Here is a 25,020-nt window from a genome sequence, read left to right on the forward strand (position 1 = left end):
CGATCCAGTATTAGTCTCATTCAAGGTGGTATTAGGCAAATCTTTGTTGTTAAAGAAGAAGTGTAATCGTATTTTACGAAAAAATTGGGCCAGTTCGCATTGTATCTGAAAATCATCTCCTTTTGTCGTAGTTACAAAGCCCAGGCCTTTGTTCAAAACAGATATTTCATCTGTGGTCAAAACTTTCTGACTAAGATTGATTATCAAGTCGTCTCTGTACTTGTTCCTGGTTGGGGTTGGCTCTTCTTGGATTGGCTCCGTGTGTTCATTTGTTGGGGCATGGAGGTTGGCAAATTCCAATGCACTTGTGTTTGTCGGCCTCTTCTTCGACCCCTGGGCCTTCCTTGGCCAAACCCTAAAAAAGACTGGTAATTAGGGTCCTGTTGATTCATGAGGAACGGATTCTGTGGTGGTAACTGGAATTGTTGGGGAGGATATTGTTGGGGGGGATAACCCCAAGGTGTCGGGGGCCACCAATGTTGTACCTGGGGTATATACTGCCCTCTCCAGGTCCTCTTATTTCCTCGTCCTCTATTTTGTTGTTTGTTCATTTCTAAGCCATCGGTGTCACTCACATCCTCATCGGAGCTGCTCCCAGAGTATGTGGAGCCATAGCGGCGTCCTTTTCCATTGAATTCTGGTGGTGTATAGGTCTCGCTGGTGTATGGATAGATCACCTCGTGCTTGAATTTGGCTAAGACCTTCTTGAACTTTTCGATCTTTGAGGTCAAGATTGAGTCTTTAAGTTCTTTGTTACTTTTATTAGCCTCTTCTTGGTTCTTTTTGAATAAAGCTGCTGTAACAGTGACTTTTATTTGGGCCTCTAGCACTTGTATTTCCAAAAGAATGGCATCTGCCACCCGCTTGGCTGTGCTGACTATAAGGATGAGCCAGTCACGCGTGCAGCACCACGCTATCAGAGACCAATCTTTTAAGAAGGTTTTATCCTGTAGAAATAAGCGAGGGGCGTTGGTAACGATCAAGCCCGCCGGGGCACAATTGCCCCGCAAATATTCGGCCATGATAGCGCCATGTATCATGGTTCGTGTGTGGGATTTTTTTAAAGATAGTACCTGGCTCCAATCATCTGCTGTTGAGCCTTGCGGTGCCATGGCCATGTCTAGAATACTTGGTGTATTGTCAAGTATGGATTGGTATATAGCGTCGTCATACGCTAGACCACCAAATTCTGCCATTGCTAGGGAGATCAGGGACCAATGATTGTCCTTTCTCAGACAACCTAAGTGTGAAGAGCTAAAGAGGAGTGTCAGGGTACAGGGAACCAAAAGGTTAAACCAAGAAACGGGGGCTAACCACAGGTTTAGTCGCCTTAATGTGTTTAAAAAGGACCCGCAGCCATCAGCTGCACTAGAAACAAATATAAAGTGAAGGGGGTCCGAGGGACAGTTTAAAGACCACGATCAGACTAAATCCCCTATCCATTGATTCACAAACCAAAAGAGTCTGGAGGTCTAGGTATACAGGAGAAAGAAATGAAAAGAGACATGCAAGGAACAAAGACCCATTGAGTGCTCTATCGCTCAAAGGATTTCCATCAATAACCAGTGATTGGTCAGTTTCATCATCTGGATAATGCATTGACAAAGTCAAAAGGCTGGCAGCATAAGTCGGACCAGTAAGCTTTGCAAATGTTTGTGTTACTTAGTCAGGGACGTGGAACAGCAGTGGAATATTGAGTTAAAGAACAGTGTGGTATGAGACTGAAACTGATCATGAGCAATAGCTAGACTGAAACAGAAGCGTGTTCTGTACTCTAGAAAGACACAAGACAAACGTAAAATATGATCTGCGAAACAAATATGATCTGTGAAACTTGTTATGGTTTGAGATCGGGCGAACCTTCACTGGAATGTCAAGGTTGAGCAAGCACTGGCAACGACATTAGGTCTGGCTTTAACACCTCCAGAGCTTTCTGTTTGTATGGATTTAAGTCATCTATATGCTTGAGCTGCTTGAACTCCAAGCTATGCGAGAAATCGAGCAGTTTAAATAATGTTCTAACCTTTAAACATTTTGCACAGTGGGGTCATGGAATCTATTCTACAAACTTCAGAATTAAAACTTGCACTGGTAGCTCTGTACAGTACAGCACCCCAAGCATTCTGAAATCTGAGCAGCTTGTTATGAGTATCGCAGTCATTTCGAGCTTATACAGCTAAATATCGCATGTGGAGGTCTTTGCTGAGTGTGCTATTACATCACAGAATAAGTGCTAACTCAAATATGCGCGTACATCTTCTGCCGTCAATTCTGTGTTGGGTGACACCACAGAGGAATAATGTGCGATGAACACTGCATGCATGCTGTTCCAAGTTACACCAATGCGTCAGTGGGGTAACAAAATCTTAGCCTCCATCCCTCCCCCCATGGACTGTCAGGGGGCCTCTGCAATCATCTGGCTTTGCGCTGTTTTCAAACACCTTGCCCTTGCAAGGAAGCCAATGTGTTCTGTAGGCAGGGAAACATCACCGCGTATGAAAAAACATTTCAGATGTTGTTGATTCACAAAATTGGGGTTCCAGAATAAAAATTATTGCTGATATGGAGAGATCCCAGGGCACAGACATAGCATCCTAAGCATATCAAAGATAACAGTGAGCAAAAATGCTGCCGATGTGCTATTGAAAAGTCCATTCGCAGCACACCAATGGAGGTTGTTACGGGTATTTTATCTTTCATATTTCTCAAATTCATCATATTCCTGGTCTATGTTTCAATCAATCAATCAACTTTACTCTGAGACATAATATGCGGGGCAAGATTGCGTCCAAGTGAATCCACCACTCTAACATCTCCCGCAGCTAGTCCTCGAGTTACTAAACATGTGAAGATTTTCGGAGCAGGCATATTGGGTCACGGCTACCTCAGCGGACCGGCTATCTCAGCGGACCGACACTGGCTGATTGTTCAGAAGTCGACTCTTTTGCATCTGGTCTTTCAGCAGGTGCGTCCTTTGACTGCAATGGCTGGGAATAGTGGCAAAGGTGCTTAACAATGGGCTGCCCTCCCAGCTCCTTCTTTATCGACGATAACTGGCCAGCCTCCTCCATGGCCTGAGACAGCGACAGGGAGTCGGACCAGTGGCACTGTGTGCTAAACGTAAACAAAGCATGTCATGATTTACACAAGTCCTATTGCATTGAAGACACAAACAGCACCAGCTCGATTGTCCGGCTGCTTAGAAAGTGGAAGCGCACACGGCGCGCTAAACGTAAACAAAGCAGGTAGTGATATACACGAGTCCTATTGAATTGAAGACACAAAAAGACACAAACGAGAGTGGGGTGGCAGGGGCCAAGAGGTCACTTACTGAGGAAGGGGGCGGGAGGGGCCTGGGGGGGAGACAGGGAAGAAAATAGTGTTAGGAGTAAAGGGGCCTGTAGCCATGGAAGGATACAAATGATGACTGAGGTGGGACTAACAAGCCTCAAACCAATCGGAAAGCAGCATTTAAGACGAAAGCCAATGCGCAGAGAATAGGCAGAGCTTCCACAAAGCTTCCACACTACAGCTTATACTGCATGCCTCTCAAAGCAATGGCAGCACATTCATGCTGCATCGCTAGGCGAGACCTAAAAACACAATGCCACTTCCATCTTTATTGATTTGGGGCTCCTCTTAGCAAAAACATTTGATCACCCAGAGATGGAAGTTACCCACCCGCCACACAATTGCTGCCTGAGAACATTCCATGAAGACGTGGGATCAGGCCAAAAGCGCTGCCCTCCACAGAGAGGATAGGACGGGATTGCGCAAATACCTTCTTGCATCCTGTTGGGGTGCCATCCTACCTGACTCCCAGGCTGCCCTGTTACATGCTGCTGAATCACCTAGAGGGGCCCTGACTCCTGCGGACACTGATGGCTCCCCAGATGCACTTTCCATTACACCAGTCTTTCTGCTTCTCCCTCAGTGCACCTGTTATCCGTGGTGTCGCTACTCAGTAGATGTACACACATTCACAGTGCAGTAGTGTAGTTCCTATAGTACCCATGCAGGACCTGCGCTTTTGGATAACATAAACTGTGGATTGGTGGCAGACTAACAGTGAGCACCCCCAACACATAAGTTAGCCTGTTTGCATTAGCTAGCTCACAGTGCCACTAGAATCTCCTCTTATCAGGGAGAGATTAGTTTCTGGCAACCTCAGAACATGACAACCCTGATTCCTCAGAATCATGGAAAAAATGTACTACTTTTCCCTCAGTCACTCGTGCTCACTTCGTTTCTGTCTCACAGAGTTACATAGAAGAAACAGTCAGGCATGTTACAATAAGGATTTATTGCACAGTTTTTCTTCTAGTGTAAAATATATGTGCTGCTACAATCGTGAGGCAGAAGAAGAGATATATGATCAGCAGTACAGTGAATATAAAAGGATAGTACAGTTCTACCATCTTGCAATGATCATCATGAAAATATAGATGAATATGAAATGCATTTTATAAACGCGTGCGTACTCCTACGATACCTATCTAGATGTACCTAAGTGTACCTAGCATATGAGTAGGTGTGAAAGCCAAGAATCCCTCTAGGATTAGTCTAACCCCATTACCTGAATAGAGAGAGTGTGAGACCCGTCCTAGTCTCGAGTTGGACACCCCTCAAGGGATGTTTAGACCACTGTCAGCTGGAGCTACTGCATGCAGGAGCCTCATCGTCTCTGGTCAGTGTGGCGGCCTGGAAGTCTCGGTTCCCTCTGCCTAATGTTAGCAAGAGGTGCTGTATTTATACATAAAGTATATAGAGTCCCTTTTTCCTTTGTGTCTTGTGTTAGCCCTTGTTGGGTAAGAGGATGACATATGGGATGAACTGTGTACGTAGATGTTATGCAGGTGGATTGTCGCCCCTGCCTGGTTTCAAAGAACCCTCATGAATGTTCATTCATACTGTATGAGCACATTGGAGATGTTATAGGAGGCAGGCCTTTGTTTGGGAAAAAACCCTCCTTCTGTACCCAAACCACAGACTAGATAAGGTTCAACCCTCAGAACTCATTATTGTGTAGTATAGGAAACTAATGTAGGTGAAAGAGCATGCATATATACGGGCATCTAAGATCATGCCTATATTAGGGCATCTATATGAAATATAACACTGCAGACACTGGAGGCTCCCCAGATGCACCTTTCCATTACACCACTCTGACGGCTTCTCCCTCAGTTCACCTGTTATCCATGGTGTCCCTACTCAGTAGATGTACACAGATTCACAGTGTGGACTGGTGCAGTACATTGTTTAACCCGTTTGCTGCGTGCGTCGGCCAACGGCCGTCGCGAGCACTACCTCCGTAGTGCTGTGCACGTCCGTTGGCCGACGTGGCCCCACCAGCACACGGAAATGCCTGCACTGTGGTGGATTTTACGCCGCGGTTAACGGGTTAATGCATGTAGATTTTACATATTTTTATAGGTTCTAAGTTCAATCTCCCTGTGACTATATAACCGTACTGTTGAAAATATGATTCAGTGATTTATAATATGAGAAACCTGGAAAATACTCAATAAACAGACTCACACAAAAAAATGAACCAATCACAATCCTTCCCTAGGGTGTGCTTCCTGTTCCAAGACTCTCACTAGAGTCTTGCAAATGTCTTGCAAGAATGTAAAAAAAAGAAAAGTACTTGCTTGATATGTTCCATAGAACAATACATAATTCATTTTTCTAGCTTAGTCAACATGTCTAATGTTCTTCTTTCTTCAAATGTACAGGGAAACACTGTAATTAACGTAATTCTAAATAAACAAACTTGCTAGTATGTTGTGAAAGCCAAACAGGAGGTACCGCTCCCTTGGAATCCATGAAGGGGATTGCGCCTACAGCTCCAGCAAGCGTCTTGCCAGGGCCATCACTAAATCACTATTCTATTATAGACTGACATTAAATAATAAATGAAAACATGATAAAGAACTGTATATAATAGATCACAATGAAATTTAGAACTCTACAATCTCGCAAGTGTCCTGCAAGCATCTCACAAGAGTAATGACACCTTAACAATAGATTGCTGGTAACGTGTCTCGATATGAGAGAAACAAGAACTGAACAAATACACTATCTATACTTAAATATAGAAAATGTATCTGTTTAATGCTCAAAGATATTTTAGAAACATTTTGAAAACTGTGAACCATATCCCGTTAGGTTACAATAAAAAAAGCATTATTTCAAAATAATGTCTGCACACTTATAATATTGTAAAGTCTTTCTATCGTATATATTCTCACTTAACAAATTGATTTAATTTTTTTTTAAACTTAGAAATTCACAGAAAAAAACCAAAGGTTAAAATAACAATATAGTTGGGGGTAATAAAAAGATCAGTTTTCAATTAAAAAAACACCTTAGCAATTCACTGGAAAAACAAAGGTAAAAAAGTAATGTTATATTTAGGTGAATTTCTCAGTGACATCATAAATATTTTTAACTAAAATAAACCACATAAACTCAGCAGTTATAGTTAGCAGCCCTATTTATAACATGCGAACCCCGCCATGCACTGCTTTGACCTCACATGACATCACTGATGATATGTTCAATGTTCAATAGATGTAACCGGAGTGTATGAATAACAAGGTTTCTGTAAATAACTGGTCTTACTGGGTCACATTCGGTGCACACACATTATAGTTTGTGCACATATCATAGAGTTCTCACATAGTTTTAATTGTTTCAGCATACCGTCACCTTCTCCATGGTCAGACCTTGGGAGTCCAAATGTTCCCAATAACCCAGGACAAGGGCATTACCATGGATTGTTTCGTAGAGGTCATGACATAACCAACCATGAAGTATGGAAGTAATGAATCATTTGTTAACTTATAGACTGATATTCCCTAAACATTCCAAAAGAATGAATGTCCTAAAGGGATATGAAGCAAAGACTGATAGAGAGGGTTTAAAACAGACTGAAATAGCAGAGACGGAGAACAATCTTTCATGAAGCATAGATTATTTGAGCAGGTGTAGAACTTCTGTAGCAGCCTATTGTAACCTTACCTAGTAACTGAACATCACGGCAAACTGTTATGTGTTTTTCCTTATTGCTGCTTTTTTGGCACTCTTATACAATTCATGTATTCATTCAATATACATTATATAAGTTTACCTTCGACACAGTAGAACTGTCCAGATGGATTGCCAAGTGCAAACTCAAGCTCAATGAAGACAAGACTGAGCTTATGATACCGGGTAATAACCTCAGTAAGAAAGTTCCATCTCCACTGCCTGATTGTCTGCAAGGACTCCACACTCTTAAAGGAGAAGAAAAAGAGTCTCGGAATGTGGCTAGACTCTAGTCTTACCAAGGAGTGCACAGCAAAACAACTTGTGGCAGGCTGCTTTGGTATCCTTAGACTTTTAAGAAAGGTTTCAAACCTGTTCCCTTTTTTTTGCTAAAAAACGAATTGTCCAGACCCTCAGCATCTCTCGCCTCTATTATGGCAATGCTCTTTACCTCGGGTCACCTCAAAATGTGACGATAAGGCTACAGACCACATAGAATACGGCTGCTTGGCTTCTTATGAATCTTCCTAAGCGATACCAAAGGGGATGATGGACAGAGCGTTTGAGCAAATCAAACACTCACCCCCAGTCAACTGATCTGGGTTTAATCTATGATCCTTCTTTAGCTCACTCCACCACCCCAGTTCAGACATGGCTATATGCAAATCAGTCTGACCCTGTGCCTCATGGGAACAGTCCAGCCCGAACTGCCAAGCCATGTCTTCCCTGGACCGGAAACAAGCATCCTGGAACTGGTTTCAGGTTCATAACCCTCATCAGCCAGGCTATCTTGAATCTAGTGGCAAAGTGAGCAAGGGACCCACGTCTGGGCATACCCTGCCAACTTAGGGCAAACAAAGCAATACCAAAGGGAATGATGGATGGCGCAGCAATGCATACTTCCAATAAAGGAGAGTAAGCTTAAACACCTGATCTAAAATGCTTATTTTAACACGAATCCTGCATGCTGTGGTGACAGAATCTGCGCGTCTTCAATCCATTCTTGTAACTTCATCCAAACCTGTCCAGCAAATACTTTTTGTAAATTGTTTATCAAGCTAATAGGCCTATAGTTAACTGGGCAGCTTGTGTCTCCCTTTTCAAACACAGGAATGATTTCTGTCTCTCTCCAACAATCAAGGATCCCCCCCCCAGCTGAGATTGCATTTGACAACAGATTAACATATCAAGCCAAAAGCTTGGGTTCAGCTTTATAAAGGTCTCCCGGTGTGTAATCTGCTCCATGTACCTTTTGGGATTTTAAGCTGTTAACAGCTAAAAGGGTCTCCACCAAACTAAAAGAAATCTTAGGGCAAGATCCGCAATCTAGTTCAATCCGGTCATAGCTGGGATCCTCCTCATTATAAGTTAAAGTAGGTTCCTCTTGCCTAACTGTTGAGTAAAGTGCCGGAAAATGTCCAACCATTTATAAGGCGAAATATGCTATTGCCTTGAACTTTGGTGCCCTATATTCCAGTGTGTAATAATTGACTAAAAAATATGGTTGTCTCTGACTTTGAGAGCCTGGAGCATGTCTATCCACTTGTTATCCTCCCATTCTCTCTTGGCTTTGTCTAGCATTACCTTATCCCTCTGACAGGAAGTCACAAATTCATCACAATGACGTCCCCTGGCTGTTGTGTTCAGAAACCTCTCGGCCTGCTCACATTCCTCTGAGAACCACTTAGGATCTTTCTTAGGGCACTTGAACTTGTTCTTATGTTCCCTATAAAAGATGGATTTTAGTCTATCGCAAAAACATTTATGAATATTTAAGATAATGAAAGGATCCATACTCTCAATGTCAACACCAGACATGAAATGTAAGAACAGATGATACGTCTCAGCTTGTGTTTTTGATCTGACATTACACTAGGCCAGGAGATCCTTCAGCAATTATTATCTATAATGGTTTCAGGAGTCCATACACTGGGGGCTGGGGGTACGTGCCGTACATACACGGGGGGCTGGGTGTACGCTCCGTACATACATGCGGGGGCAGGGGGGACGGCGCGTACTTAGGGGGGCCTGGGGGGATGGCGCATACATACGGGGGTGCTGGGGGGACGGCGTGTACATACGGGGGGGCTGGGGGGATGGCGCGTACATAGGGGGAGTCTGGGGGGAGGGCGCGTACATACATGGGGGCCTGGGCGTATGCTCCGTCCATACACGGGGGGCTGGGGGTACGCTCCGTACATGCACGGGTGGGGGTATGCTCCGTACATACATGCGGGGGCTGGGGGGACGGCGCGTACATACGGGGGGCTGGGGGACGGTGCGTACATACGGGGGGGCTGGGGGGATGGCGCGTCCATACACGGGGGGCTAGGGGTAGGCGCCGTACATACACGGGGGGCTGGATGTATGCTCCGTACATACAAGGGGGGGTACGCTACGTACATACATGCGGGGGCAGGGGGGACGGCACGTACATAGGGAAGCTGGGGGGACGGTGCGTACATACGGGGGTGCTGGGGGGACGGCGCATACATACGGGGGTGCTGGCGGGACGGCGCGTACATACGGAGGGCTGGGGGGACAGCGCGTACATAGGGGGAGCTAGGGGGAGGGCGCGTACATACACGGGGGCCTGGGTGTACGCTCCGTCCATACACGGGGGGCTGGGGGTACACTCCATACATGCACGGGTGGGGGTACGCTCCGTACATACATGCGGGGGCTGGGGGGATGGCGCATACATACCGGGGGGCTGGGGGACGGTGCGTACATACGGGGGGGCTGGGGGGACGGCGCGCACATACGGGGGGCTGGGGGGTCGGCGCGTACATAAGGGGGGGCTGGGGGGACGGCGCGTACCTACGGGGGGGCTGGGGGGGTGTACGGCGCGTATGCGGGCACATGTTTGGACGTCTCCATGGTTACTATAGAAGTGCGCTCCGTACGGTATTTTTTTCGTCCGGTTGTACATTCGGACGGACGGGACGGATCGTACTTGTGCGCTCGGACTTCAGTTTTCCGATTTGTACGTAAAATCGCCCGGGGACGTGTCGGACACTTTTCCCGACCCGAGGACGTGTCGGGGAATTTTCCCACTGCGACTCGTATGGACGTTTTCACATACGAATCGTACTTGCCAGTTTGTACGGGACTTGTACGATTCGTACGGAAAAAAATCCGGATACGATTCGTACGGGAAAACTTTTTAACAGATCGAATCGGCACCATAATCTCCTGCTAAAATGTGGATATGTGTGGTTTAAGTAAGATCTATGTGGCCGAATTTAAAGGTGGACCTACACAAAACTAACACAATGAAGCCGAGCGAGATACTGGCAGGTGTGTGGTTTGGGTTGAAAATGCTGTGGTTGTGTGGATTCTGTGATACATTTTCTAATCACACAAAATGTTTAGGCTATGCCTCAAGAATGAGGACTTCATCCCAGTGTTAACAAACCTCTCTGCTATGATCTTTCCGAAAAGACCCCTAGTCTTGAAAAAACATAATCAAAATGTGATTTCACTATAACAGTGTGATCTGAAAATTCTGTACTAATGTCTACATTCTTCCTAACTTATACCTGGGTTCACAGCCTCCGGTAACACATCAATCCTCTTCACCACCTTCTCTGTGACCAGCCTTCCTCCTCGAGCCTACTCTCCACACTGTAATGCTCTCCAGTGTAATGTGCAGCACTCTGCTACTTTGTTGTTAGGTTTGCTTTCCAAGATGCAGATACATTGGTCACAGTTCGTACCAGGAAGTGAGATCTCATAATCCTGATTGTTTCTTACCTGTGCAGCGCACTCCTGCGGACTTTGTGGTGTCGCAGTACCGAGGTACCCTGTCACTGTAGCGACACTCTGAGAGCCAACGTTCACTTCCCTTGCACTGTACATCTGTTATCAGTACTGCTTCATTAATATTTCTAATAAAGGAAGATCCGGTTGTTGCTGAAACTGGAGCTCCACACCCCAGCTCTCTACAGACCACTGCAGCATCCTTCATGTCCCACTGGTGGTTACACACTCTTCCCCATATAAAGGATTCAATCCGCAAAAACCCAACACAGGGATCCTTGGAATGCGTCAGTACAAGCCTGTTGAAGGGAACTGCAGAAACAGAAGAAATGCACATTGTTACATTCTGTAAACCCTGTCACTGCCTGGATATTTACAAACCCCTGTGCCAGAGTGTTTGCTAAAATATAAGCATTAGAATTCTCCAAGCATGGGTGCACACATTACACTCATCAAACAGTATACTTTTCATTACATTCAGGGCTACCTGATGGTGAGTAAACCCCTCAATATTATCTCTTTGCACCCTTCAGTTTTCCTCACACAGGAACATATCCGTGCCATGACATGACCCAAATCAGAATTCGCCAGGATCCTCCGAGTGTGGTTTTCCATATGTTTGAGCAGGAAGCCACACTAGACACCCGGGAATGTTTTTTAAATGAGGCAAGTTCATAGGAGACACCAGTGGCATAACATTAGCCCCTGCGATGCAGGGGACCTGAGCTCCAGGTGCCCCTCTGGCACTGTGTGCAGTCAGCGGACCCTTGGCCTGAGAGCACCCGACAGGTCTAGAGCATGGGGGGGGGCTTCACGTTACACCAACGGGGGAAACCTGCACTATTTTGGTTCTGGGGTCTGCCAACACTGAGGGTACCTACTAACTGCAGACGTTTCCACACACTTGGCAGAGAGGAATTGATGCGGATGGTGCTCACAGAAGCCAAACACGTTATGTTATACAGAATTCCTATAAATTTCAAAACTACGTGTAAATATATCACACGTTCTTCACTTTTGAGTGACAAAAACTCAAGAAACTCAAGCAAATGCCTCCCATCAAATATTTCTTATTTGTTTCTGCTAAGAACATTACCTGCATGTGTAAGAGGGCCTCTTGCATGAGGTAGGAATATACCAAAATTGTGACCATCTCAACACCACATTGAAGTATACTGATTTCACATTGCCACAGATTTGATCTTTTCCTGTGTGTTATTGTCAGGAATCGCCGTCCGAAGTCCTCGGGATTGTGCCGATGCTCATAGGGGTCCCCCTCTCCACTGCCCCAAGTCCGAAGAGCAAAGTACTCGGACTGGTGAGATAGTGAAGTGGGGGAAGGAAAGGATGGGAATAGCAGGGAGGGAGATCTGAGGAGACACAAGAAGAACCTGATTAGTCCCAGCTGTTCTTTTACCCGTACCCCACTTCCACTCATTTCCCCGTTTGCCAAGAGATCTTAGGTTGAACCATATTCCCCTACCTGAAATAAAAAGGGTGAAGGCTGAGACTTGGAGAGAGGAGAGTAAGCGCACACGGCCGACCCACCACTAGGGAAAGAAAGAAGAGAAAGAAAAAACTTTAAGCAGCGTTTTTGGGCGTATACCACGTTCCCTGAATTCACCAGGACAAATCCCCTGCTCCCTTAACCTACCCAAAGGCGAGGGCAGCTGGATGGATGTGTGCACCAGAGGCAACCGCCTGGCCCTCCCAAGTTTCTCTCTCCTAATAGAAAGTAACATATAAAAGACAACTCAGTACAGTGAATATCCCTCTCAATGTCGACTTTTTTCTGACAATAGAAAGACACCCAGGTCGGCTCAATGCAACAGACTTGGTAACCAACGGTGCCGTTCAACCCTTTGGACGTCCGCTATTTGACACTGGTATCCTGGTATATATCAGGGAGTTTCGAGAGGAGAAGTGCACCGAGGGGTCCTCAATGGAGAACCAACACAATCATACCGGTGATAGAGTTTAGAACCGCTCAATAGTCGACCCTGTATTGGGTTAGTGTAAGTACTGGTGAGGAACTGATTTGCTGTGCTCAGAAGTTCAAAGGTGTAGGTAACAGGATATGTAGGGATAGCGATAATCTGTCCGTCTTTTCCCTCTGAAAGAGCCCCTGAAAGGGTTAGGCTCGCCAACAGAAGAAAGAAAGGGTACAGCGCTTGTAAGCGCTTCCACGCCCCTCCGCACGAGACGCCCGCTGGCTGTCTCTCCAACGGAGGAACAAAGGAAACGCACTTGCAAGCGAGGGAGGTTAAATACAAACTCAATAATGCACATAGGGTTCCTCCGCATAAGACGCCACTGGCAGTCTCTCCAACGGAGGAACGTTCTTTCAGATGATACCCCAAAGAGGTGCGGCAGAATCACAATGCACCACAGGGAGTATGCTAGCGTCTCCCTCAGAGCCTCCGGGATATAGGCACCCCCAAGGAGCCAACGCACAACCCAGGTCTCAAGTTCGCTCGGCAACCAGGGTTGCAAGTACTCACGATACCGGTACACTGAGGGTGTGGTCTTCCACCACGGGGTACGCCACAGGAGCAAGCAGCGGTCGGGACACTGCTCCGGTCGAGAATCATCGGCAACGCTGACTCCGCCGGGGAAGCCTATATCCGGCTTCTGTGCATAGCGGCGGTCACGTGTTACGTAACGCCGCTAGGCTTCCTGGGAATTGTAGTGTTCAGATAGTCGGTTCGGTCCCCAGCGGCTCTCCCGTCGCGGTGCCATCAGTGTTTACCGAGACGTGGTCCTGACAGTACATCTCCCTTTCGGGAGACACTGACCGGCGCCGGGTTCGGATGGATTTCTTCGAAAAAAGGCGGCCACCAAGCGATCCGCATGGACAGCGTCCGCTCGCTCCCATGAGTTCTCTTCTGGACCATACCCCTTCCAGGCAAGGGGATACCATAGTTTACACTTTACCCATTTAGAGTCCAAGACCCTCTGTACTTCATATTCCCTATCATGTTGTACCCATATGGGAAGAGGTTGCTTTTTGACAGGGCAGTGCGAGGGTTTCAGCAGGGACACATGGAACACTGGATGTATCCGGAAGTGTGTCGGCAGTTTGAGTTGTACTGCTACGGGGTTAACGTGTCTCACTACGGGGTAGGGACCAATGTATTTCGGATTGAATACACTGGAACGTTTAAACCGTATGTGCTTTGTGGACAACCACACTCTCTCTCCTTTCTTATAGGTGGGACCAAGCCTGCGGTGTTTGTCTGCCTGGGTCTTATAGTTTTGTTTGGCCTGAATCAAGTTGTCCCTAGCCTCTAGCAAAGTCGCGCGAATATGGGACAGGCGCTGCTGCAGGTTTGGGAGTGTAGAGTTGTGACTAGGAAGTACTAAAGGCGTGACCCGTGGGTGAAAACCATAAGTGCAAAAAAAAGGGGTATGTAGAGTAGAAGCGTGTTTGGAGCTGTTATAAGCTATCTCCGCCACCCATAGCCATTTCACCCACTCCTCTGTGTTGTTGTCAACGTAACACGGTAAGTACTGTTTCAATGTCTGGTTCACTCTTTCCGTTTGGCCATCTGTCTGTGGGTGAAAACTGGTGGATAGGGAGGCCTCGATCTTTAGCATGGAGCACCAGGTTTTCCAAAAACGGGCAGTGAATTGGGATCCCCTATCGGAGACAATGACTTTTGGAAGGCCATGTAGCCGAACCACCTGCGTCAGAAACAATGAGGCCAGTTGGCCCGCAGAAGGGACCTGAGGACAGGCGATAAAATGGCCCATTTTTGAGAGATAGTCCACTACCACCATGATTGCTGTACATCCTTGATCCTTTGGTAGCCCAACGATGAAATCAACGGATACTCTTTCCCATGGGACCTCGGGAGTAGGCAATGGATGAAGAAGTCCCGATGCCGCTCTGTGATCGGGTTTTATTTGTGCACAAACCGAACTTTTTTTTACCCAGGAGAGTATGTCAGGACGAACAGAAGGCCACCAAAACTGGCGCAATACGTTGTCGAGGGTTTTCTTACCACCCACGAGTCCGGCACAAGGGAGTTCATGGCACCATGTGAACATTGTTCGTCGTAGATCTTGAGAAGGGACAAACAACTGGTGGTTTCTCATGGGGAGTCCCTGCCGGATTTGCCATTCCGGATGGTGTTTTAGCCAAGTTTTCCAGGTGAAGGAGCATGTGTGTTGTCTGGTTTTCTGCAGGAACGCCTCTGTTTGGATCGAGCATACCACTCTGCTGGATTCTATGATGGCTCTGTCAGCCCCACTGGATTGGTTTGTCGAGGTGTTTTGTCGCGACAGGGCATCCGCTTTCCTATTCTCGGTACCTGAACGGAAGGTGATTATGAACTGGTATTCAGCGAAAAACAACATCCACCTGAGTTGTCTGGGAGTAAGGTGCCTAGCCGCCCTCATATATTGGAGGTTGCGGTGGTCCGAATAAACAGTCACTGGATGAGCGGCTCCCATTAACCAGTGTCTCCACTTCATGAATGCGTCCTTGATAGCCAACAGTTCTTTTTCTGCTATCGTATAGTTGCATTCCACGGGATTGAGTTTCCTGGACATGAAAGCGATAGGATGCAGCTGCCCGGACATAGCGTGTCTTTGGGACAGTACCGCCCCTATCGCTATTTCGGAGGCGTCCGCTTCTACAATAAACGGAAACTCCGGATTGGCATGGACCAGGACGGGGGCTGACGTAAATGCGTGTTTGAGGAGATCGAAGGTCTTCTGAACCTCAGGGGACCACATAAACGGGGTCTTCTTCCGTGTCAGTCTGGTAAGCGGTGCCACCTTCTCGGAGAATCCATTGATGAAGCGCCTATAAAAATTGGCGAATCCCAGGAAGCTTTGGATATCTTTCACGGTTTGAGGTTGGGGCCACTCGAGGATCGCTTTCACCTTTCTCTCAGCCATGATTTGTCCCGACGGTGTTAGGATGACTCCCAGAAACTCCACTGACGGCACATGAAACTCACACTTCGTGATTTTACAGAACAGATGATGTTCTTGAAGGGCTTGTAAAACATGGCTGACATGCCCCCTATGGTCTTCTACGTGGTCAGAATAGATCAATCAATCAATCAATCATAGGCATTTATAAAGCGCACTACTCACCCGGAGGGTCTCAAGGCGCTGGGGGGGGGTCCGCTACTGCTCGAACAACCAGGTCTTGAGCTTCTTCCTGAAGGAGAGGTGGTCTTGGGTCAGGCGTAGGTCGGTCGGGAGGGCGTTCCAAGTCTTGGCGGCCAGGTGGGAGAAGGATCTTCCTCCTGTTGTCGCTCTGTGGATGCGGGGGACGGCTGCGAGGGCGTGACTGGTCGAGCGGAGGTGGCGTTTGGGAGCGTAGAAGTTGAGGCGGCTGTTGAGGTAGGTCTGGCCTTGGTTGTGTAGGGCTTTGTGTGCGTGGGTGAGGAGCCGGAAGGTGATTCTTTTGTTGATCGGGAGCCAGTGCAGGTCTCTCAGGTGTCTGGAGATGTGAGTTCGTCTGGGGACGTCGAGGATGAGTCTCGCCGAGGCGTTCTGGATCCGCTGGAGTCTCTTCTGGAGCTTGGCGGTGGTACCGGCGTAGAGGGCGTTGCCGTAGTCCAATCGCCTGGTGACGAGGGCCTGGGTGACCGTCTTCCTGGTCTCGGTGGGGATCCACCGGAAGATCTTACGTAGCATGCGCAGGATGTTGAAACAGGACGAGGAGACGGCGTTGACTTGTCTGGTCATGGAGAGGGAGGAGTCCAGGATGAAGCCCAGGTTGCGTGCGTGGTCTGTCGGTTTGGGTGCGTTGCCCAGGGCGGGGGGCCACCAGGAGTCATCCCAGGCGGAGGGTGCGGAGCCCAGGATGAGGACTTCCGTCTTGTCTGTGTTCAGTTTCAGGCGGCTGGTCGTCATCCACTCGGCCATGTTTTTCATCCCTTTGTGTAGGTTGGCTCTGGCGGTGGCGGGGTCGTTGGTCAGGGAGAGGATCAGCTGGGTGTCATCGGCGTAGGAGATGATGTTCAGGTTGTGTTGGCGTGCGATGGCCGCGAGGGGGCTCATGTAGACATTGAAGAGGGTGGGGCTGAGCGAGGAGCCCTGAGGGACGCCGCAGATGACTTCCGTGGCTTCTGATCTGAACGGGGGCAGGCGGACTCTCTGTGTCCTTCCGGTGAGGAAGGAGATGATCCAATCCAGTGCCTTCTCCTGGATTCCGACATTGTTGAGGCGCTGCACTAGGGTGCGGTGGCAGACAGTGTCGAATGCCGCGGAGAGGTCTATGAGGATGAGGGCCGCTGTTTCTCCGTTGTCCAGCAGGGTTCGGATGTCGTCGGTGGCAGCGATGAGGGCGGTCTCGGTGCTGTGGTTGGCCCGGACGCCTGACTGGGAAGGGTCGAGGGAACCGGTCGTCTCGAGGAAGGCTGCCAGTTGCTTGTTGATGGTCTTCTCGATGACTTTGGCTGGAAACGGGAGGAGCGAGATGGGGCGGTAGTTCTTGAGTTCGGTGGGGTCCGCCGTTGGTTTCTTTAGTAGAGCGTTGAGTTCGGCTTGCTTCCAGCTCTCAGGGAAGGTGGCGGTGTCGAGGGAGGTGTTGATGATGTCCCGCAGGTGGGGTGCGATGACAGCGTCGGCCTTGTTGAAGATGTGGTGAGGGCAGGGGTCGGTTGGGGATCCGGAGTGGATCCGTATATCATCGATATACACCACGACGAAGTGGTCTAGGAACTCCCTCAGTACGTCGTTTAAAAAAAACTGAAAAGCGGCGGGGGCGTTGCACAGTCCAAATGGCATCACCAAATATTCAAATAAACCGTACCGCGTCTTGAATGCCGTTTTCCATTCGTCTCCGCTTCTCATTCGGACCAAATGGTAGGCTCCACGAAGGTCTAGTTTGGTATAGATGACCGCCGACTTCACCTGCTCCAACAGGACTGGAATCAGGGGTAAAGGATACTGATTCCTTATGGTTATCGCATTCAATGCGCGATAGTCTATACAACACCTCAATTCTCCGTTTGCTTTCGGTATGAAGAAGAGTGGGGACGCCGCAGGTGATATGGACGGATGGATAAATCCCAACTTGAGGAGTTTGTCTAAATAGTCCCGGAGATGGAGGGTCTCAGGAGCAGTAAGGGCATATAGTCTACCACAAGGCACTACCGCGCCTGGCACCAGCCCTATGTGGCAGTCATAGTCTCTATGCAGAGGTAGTTTCTCCGCTTTGACATCGCTGAAAACATCCATGTACTTTCGATAACAGGTAGGCAGGGTTACGCTCTTTTCTGCAGCGGTGGCTATATGCTGTCTTCTGGCTAACACGACGGAAGGGCTGAGGACGGTTTGGTTGCAATGGGTTTGGCAGTAGAGAGATCATAAGGACATGGTGGCAACTTTCCAAGAGATCGTAGGTTCATGTTTTCGTAGCCAAGGAAGACCTAGAATGACTCCATATTGAGGGGCTTGGATGACATTGAATGAAATCAATTCATGATGATACCCCTCATACACCAATTCAAGTTCGGGTGTGATGTATGTAATGGGACCAGCTGCAAGCTCCTTCCCATCCACCGCATAAACGTGCTCCGGTCTGTCTTTTACCAGAAGCGGTATATCCAATCTCTGGGCTTCTTCCTTATCGATAAAACACCCAGTGGCACCAGAATCGATCATAGCGTGAATGTGCTTGGACCTTAGATTGAGGACAATGTCCAACTCTACGAAAAAGTGTTCTGTTTCTAGGAAGTTTGCCCGGTTCACGGAAGGGATCGTGATACCGCTTGACGGCTCCCCTTCTTGAGCCCTCAAGCTAAGGTGTTTCCCGACTCAGGTTTAGCGGCAACCGTAGCAACTTGTCTGGGTCTAGCACGTCGGAACTTTGGTTTCACGGGACATTCACGGAGGTAATGGACTTTTTTACCACAATAAAGGCACAAACCTTGTTTACGCCTGTGGTCCCTTTAGCTGAGGGTCAACAAGGCTCTCACTGCCCCTATCTCCATGGGCTCTGGTCTGGTGGCCCCTCGCGCCGTAGGAGGGGGCCTATCCACCGGGGAAGTATAACTTTCCTTTCGCCGAGAATCCCCTTTTCGCTCTCTTAGCCTATGATCCAGCCGTAAAGTTAAGTCGATCAAAGCGGTGCAGGTCTGTGGTTGGGGATCCACCTGTAACGCTTTTCGCCCTTAGTGGGATGGGTATTCCCAGACGTGGGACCCATGCTCACTACGCCACTGGAGTCAAGCTATCCTGGCTGATGACGGCTGATAGCCAGAAACCGGTCCTAGGATGCTTGATTCCGGTCCAGGGAAGACATGGCTTGGCAGTTCGGGCTGGACTGTTCCCATGAGGCACAGGGTCAAGATTGATTTGCATATGGCCATGTCTAAACTGGGGTGGCGTAGTGGGCAAAAGAACGATGGATTTAACCCAGATCTCTTGACTGGGGGAGAATGTTTGCATTGTCAGCATTCCGTCCATCACTTGTTTGTTGGGGATCCACCTGGGCCAGGACATCCTTCAATTCATCCTTGAGCCCTTGATAGAAAATAGCGGCTTGCTTGGATTCCGGCCATTCTGTTTCTGCTACCAATCTACGAAAATTATTTAAGTAAGTGATTAATTTGGTGTTCCCTTGGCGGAGTTCTAGCAGGTCTTTATCCACTGAAATGGTTTCAGCTCTCCGGTCAAAGGTCTTTTCGAACTCATGCCGGAAGGCCTCCCAATCGTGGAGTAGCTGATCATCTCGTTTGACTAGCGGAACTGCCCACTGTGCTGCCTCCCCTGCCAAATACGATATCACAAAGGCGACTCTTGCCTGATTGGTGGAGAACAACTTCGGCTTGCAATTAAAGTGGAGCAATGCCTGTGTCATAAACACCTGGACCTTTCAATTGTCTCCATGAAACCTTTCGGGAGGGGCTAGAGGGATCTGTGAAGGCATTTCCACCACTACTGGTACGGGTAAGGGGGATGAAGAGGCTCCCATGTCAAAGGTTTTTTTTTGCATTTGTTCTACTTTCGCTTGAAGAGCCGCTGTCTCTTGTCGGGACGCAGCGAGCTCCACTTGGACTTGGGCTGAAGCGGCCATAACGTCATCTAGGGTGGCCATATCCGACACCAGCACAATCAAGAGGACACGTGAATTCGTGGGCCGATGATTCTGTCAGGAATCGCCGTCCGAAGTCCTCGGGATTGTGCCGATGCTCATAGGGGTCCCCCTCTCCACTGCCCTAAGTCCGAAGAGCAACGTTCTCGGACTGGTGAGATAGTGAAGTGGGGGAAGGAAAGGATGGGAACAGCAGGGAGGGAGATCTGAGGAGACACAAGAAGAACCTGATTAGTCCCAGCTGTTCTTTTCCCTGTACCCCACTTCTACTCACTCCCCCGTTTGCCAAGAGATCTTAGGTTGAACCATTTTCCCCTACCTGAAATAAAAAGGGTGAAGGCTGAGACTTGGAGAGAGGAGGGGAAGCGCACACGGCCGACCCACCACTAGGGAAAGAAAGAAGAGAAAGAAAAATCTTTAAGCAGCGTTTTTGGGCGTATACCATGTTCCCTGAATTCACCAGGACAAATCCCCTGCTCCCTTAACCTAACCAAAGGCGAGGGCGGCTGGATGGATGTGTGCACCAGAGGCAACCGCCTGGCCCTCCCAAGTTTCTCTCTCCTAATAGAAAGTAACATATAAAAGACAACTCAGTACAGTGAATATCCCTCTCAACGTCGACTTTTTTCTGACAATAGAAAGACACCCAGGACGGCTCAATGCAAGAGACTTGGTAACCAACGGTGCAGTTCAACCCTTTGGACGTCCGCTATTTGACACTGGTATCCTGGTATATATCAGGGAGTTTCGAGAGGAGAAGTGCACCGAGGGGTCCTCAATGGGGAACCAACACAATCATACCGGGGATAGAGTTTAGAACCACTCAATAGTCGCCCCTGTATTGAGTTAGTGTAAGTACTGGTGAGGAACTGATTTGCTGTGCTCAGAAGTTCAAAGGTGTAGGTAACAGGATATGAAGGGATAGCGATAATCTGTCCGTCTTTTCCCTCTGCAAGAGCCCCTGAAAGGGTTAGGCTCGCCAACAGAAGAAAGAACGGGTACAGCGCTTGTAAGCGCTTCCACGTGCCTCCGCACGAGACGCCCGTTGGCTGTCTCTCCAATGGAGGAACAAAGGAAACGCACTTGCAAGCGAGGGAGGTTAAATACGAACTCAATAATGCACATAGGGTTCCTCCGCATGAGACGCCACTGGCAGTCTCTCCAACGGAGGAACGTTCTGTCGGATGATACCCCAAAGAGGTGCGGCAGAATCACAATGCACCACAGGGAGTATGCTAGCGTCTCCCTCAGAGCCTCCGGGATATAGGCAGCCCCAAGGAGCCAACGCACAACCCAGGTCTCAAGTTCGCTCGGCAACCAGGGTTGCAAGTACTAACGATACCGGTACACTGAGGGTGTGGTCTTCCACCACGGGGTTCGTCACAGGAGCAAGCAGCGGTCGGGATGCTGCTCCGGTCGAGAATCATCGGCAACGCTGACTCCGCCGGGGAAGCCTATATCCGGCTTCTGTGCGTAGTGGCGGTCACGTGTTACATGACGCCGCTAGGCTTCCTGGGAATTGTAGTGTTCGGATAGTCCGTTCGGTCCCCAGCGGCTCTCCTGTCGCGGCGCCATCAGTGTTTACCGAGACGTGGTCCTGACAGTTATGATACACCTGGATGTGCAGAAATGGACACTGGTTGGATAACTTCTCAGACTAAGAAAAAATCAAATCACCATTGAGCTCCTCATTGGGGCACAGATGTGGGTGTCTGTGACCCAGACAGGGGTCCCACTGGGTGAATTCACTCATAGAATAAGAAAACCATACATTAAATTACATATCATTTCCAATCTAAAAGCACCTGTCTCATGAGGCACATAGAGATTAAAGCCCTTGCTCCACTATATACTACAGTCTCCTTGTGTCAGTTCCCAGGATTCTCATGGTGAAGCTCTGTTGAGATCCCCCTTACAGGTGGCATAGTGGGACAGTCCATTTCCGGTGCACAGCAAAGTATGCGCTGCAGAAAAACAGCGCATGTTCCAACGTCTCACATTTGAGTTTGGATGCCGGACAGAAGGCTACTGGAGGGATCAGTGCAGAAACGTTTCACCATTTATATCTAAAAAAAGCTCAAGTTCTGAAATGTGTTTGGAGTTGTGGAATGTAGGCTCCATCATCGTTAGTTGCAAGAGTACAGTATATACAAGTATATGACAATGCCTATATATATATATATATGTGGCCAGAATCTGATTCCAGTGCATGACACTAACGTTTAGTTCATTGTGGCAGCGCAAACATAAGAGTGATATTACACTCTTCTCAGTATCAGGAGACAACATACCATTTCCAGATGTCTGCCATTAGGCTCCAGTTTTACAATGGTTGACCCTGGTGCCTGCCACTCTTAATTAATTTTTCTCATTTGGTTATTATGTGCAGTAATTTGATGTGACTTCTTACAGTGTCACCCGAATGCCGATTTTGATTGCACAGTCACATGATGTTAACTACGTTCTGGCTATTCACATTTGGGACAAACACCATTCCAATATGTCTTCCGTGAGAACTACAGTGTGATAACTTTTGTCCCTTGTTTATGCTCACTTTTGAAAGCTTTATCAGTCATGGTGTTGTAGTGCACTGTTGGATTACGTGAACAAGGCTTCTTTGTAGGCTGAAACGCATTGTAATTAAACACCCTTGAATTCTCTGGAGTGTCCTGTGATTTGTTTACTGAGAGCGCACTACTAGCGACCCTTTGACTGGATTTTATTACCGGCGTGCTCCGCCGGTGTGTGCGCCACCTTCCTTGGGTCCCCGACTGTCGGCAGGAGCGACTGTGTGGAACTTTGTTAATTGAGGACAGCATCTGGACCGGGCTTGTGCGGATTACATTTGGAGCAGATACGAACACTGATGACATCCTTGGAGGTAAGCCTGGGGCTTTTTCTGCTTGTTATCTTGGGTGAGAGGGCGGGCTGCCCTCCGGCGGGAGGGTTGCTCGTTCACTCCCCGTTTTTAACACTGGCGGACCCAGTGAACATTGCCATTATTACTAGAAAAAGGAAATAATTGCCCTCCAATCTGATCTGATTGGGAGAACTGCAGTAACCATCTTGAGTACGGAGGCGGTTTTGAGATATATCGTCACGCTCGAAAATACAGACTTACTCGGGCGCAATTGCATCACGAGCATTTTTGGAATATTGGTCTGTACTACACCATTAAGCAGCTCAGATCAGCATAAGGCAGAAGGAACCTGCATTTGTACAGGGGTTATACGGAATACACAGGACACCGGAGATATTTCAGGGGTGCAGTGAACGATGGATGAGGAAGATGAAAGGAGGGCAGCTGCCCAAATCCTTTTCACACGGAGACAAAAAACCAAAACAACTACAGAGACAACGACGGCACTTTCCCAAACCTTAGAAGACAAAATCAAAAGCTTGGAGAAACTCAAAAAGACAGAGATATCTAAATGGTGGGAAGCGATTTCGCTGCAGAACTATATTGATCAAGAGATGATCCCCAGAGGTCTACGGATATTTACAACACCTACTTATGAAACACCAAACCCGGCGAAGAAGAAGGAATGGTCTGAAAATTCCGCACTCAGCTCTAGAAGAATGCTAGAGATTCTGGTGAAATTTGCGTGGATTGATAGGGACCTCATCCTCAAACAGATTCAAGAAGTACGAGATGAGCTCAACAAACTATCGGAAGTTGACACAGTGGAGAAACTTTGCAAGAGTATAAAGGATCGCCTAAAAAAGTACGAAGACGATATCAAAGCACGCAAAGAGCGTAAACTTAATTGTGATTACAATGATTATGAAAGCGGCAGAATTTTGACCTTTAGCCGTAAATTTGATCACCTCTACAACGACAAAGTACCATTCAACAGTGATGAGGGACAAACAAACTCAATATCTACAGCCAGTGAAACTGAATCTGATGTTTCAGTAGAAGCAGCCTCTAATATAGATCCCACAACTCGTCCTTTTAATTTTTTAGAGGAATATCGTCATCTGCGCCGGAGCAGACGGATGAAGCAAGATACTCTGGCACTGAGAACATGAGGACAGAGGGGCAGAGGCCGTGGCAGAGGCCGGGGAAACGTAGAAACCGCAGAAAAAGAATACAGCAGTGATGGCAGAAGAGGCAGAGCAAGGGGCAGCATGGGAACCAACAGTACACGCTCCAGAAGAGCCCATTGATGGACAGTGACATGGTAAACAAGACTATCATCAATCTATCTAAGAGGGTGATGAACGAAACTGAGAAGATGACTCTATGTTTAGGACTCTCGTTCTGTCCCTCCAAGTCATTTAGTTAGACCGATGCCAGACTTGATTTATTTAAGTTTATTAGAAAACTTAAACTTAAAAAGTGGCACAAATTGAAGAGACTAGGGGAGACGAGAAAAACTGGGATATACACCCCCAGTGAACAGGATAATATTAATGTGGGTGATATTGACACCCTCATTGATATGATACAACTTAATCAGGATGAGCCTGCAAATACTACAGGACAACTTACTCAGAATTGCGAACACATAGGCCTCATTACTGACTGTAGTGCGTCTTCGGGTTTTAGACCCAAATCTACATTTTTTTTTCCTACACTTCCCCACGACACTATAGATACTTTTCACGAAAGTGTTGGCAAGGCTTTGTGTACTTTTAGAGACAGGAGTAAGAGTCACATTTCTCCCAGGAACAACCTCTAATTTCTTCAAAAACAGGCACTTAAGTCACTCATGGAAGACACTGACATTGTTGTCCGCCCAGCGGACAAGGGTGGCAATGTCGTGATCATGGATAGGGACAAATACATTGCAGAAGCATACAGGCAACTTAAGGACGTTAGGTATTATGAGACCATCAGTAGTGAAGGATATAACAACAGCATTACTGAATTGTGGGACAAACTCACTACCTGGAGAGACAAAGGTATCCTTGAATGGGAAGAATTTTGTTATTTGAGGAATGATCATCCCATATTGCCTGCACTGTATTTGCTCCCCAAACTTCATAAGGATCCCATTGATCCTCCAGGACGTCCTATAGTTTCCTCTAGAGGGAGTGTATCAGAACATGTATCTAAATATGTGGATCACTTCCTTAGGGACAATGTAATTCGTCTTCCCAGTTACATCAGGGACACGAAAGATTTCCTTAACAAAATAGACGGTCTTGAATGGGATGACGAG

At 47.8% G+C, this 25,020-nt stretch overlaps 1 protein-coding gene across 5 annotated transcripts in view; it reads right to left on the reverse strand.

The window, feature by feature from the left end:
* LOC146859510 (CD5 antigen-like) overlaps positions 1-25,020 on the reverse strand; it is a 956,076-nt gene that overhangs the window by 560,704 nt on the left and 370,352 nt on the right. For all 5 annotated transcript variants that reach the window (XM_085650220.1, XM_085650222.1, XM_085650223.1 and 2 more), the window contains one exon: positions 10,786-11,103. In XM_085650220.1, coding sequence (XP_085506346.1) covers positions 10,786-11,103 — 318 coding nt within the window. The remainder of the gene's footprint in view (positions 1-10,785; positions 11,104-25,020) is intronic.

Source organism: Triturus cristatus, chromosome 3_2 (assembly GCF_964204655.1).
Source record: "Triturus cristatus chromosome 3_2, aTriCri1.1, whole genome shotgun sequence".
NCBI classification, from domain to species: Eukaryota; Metazoa; Chordata; class Amphibia; order Caudata; family Salamandridae; genus Triturus; species Triturus cristatus.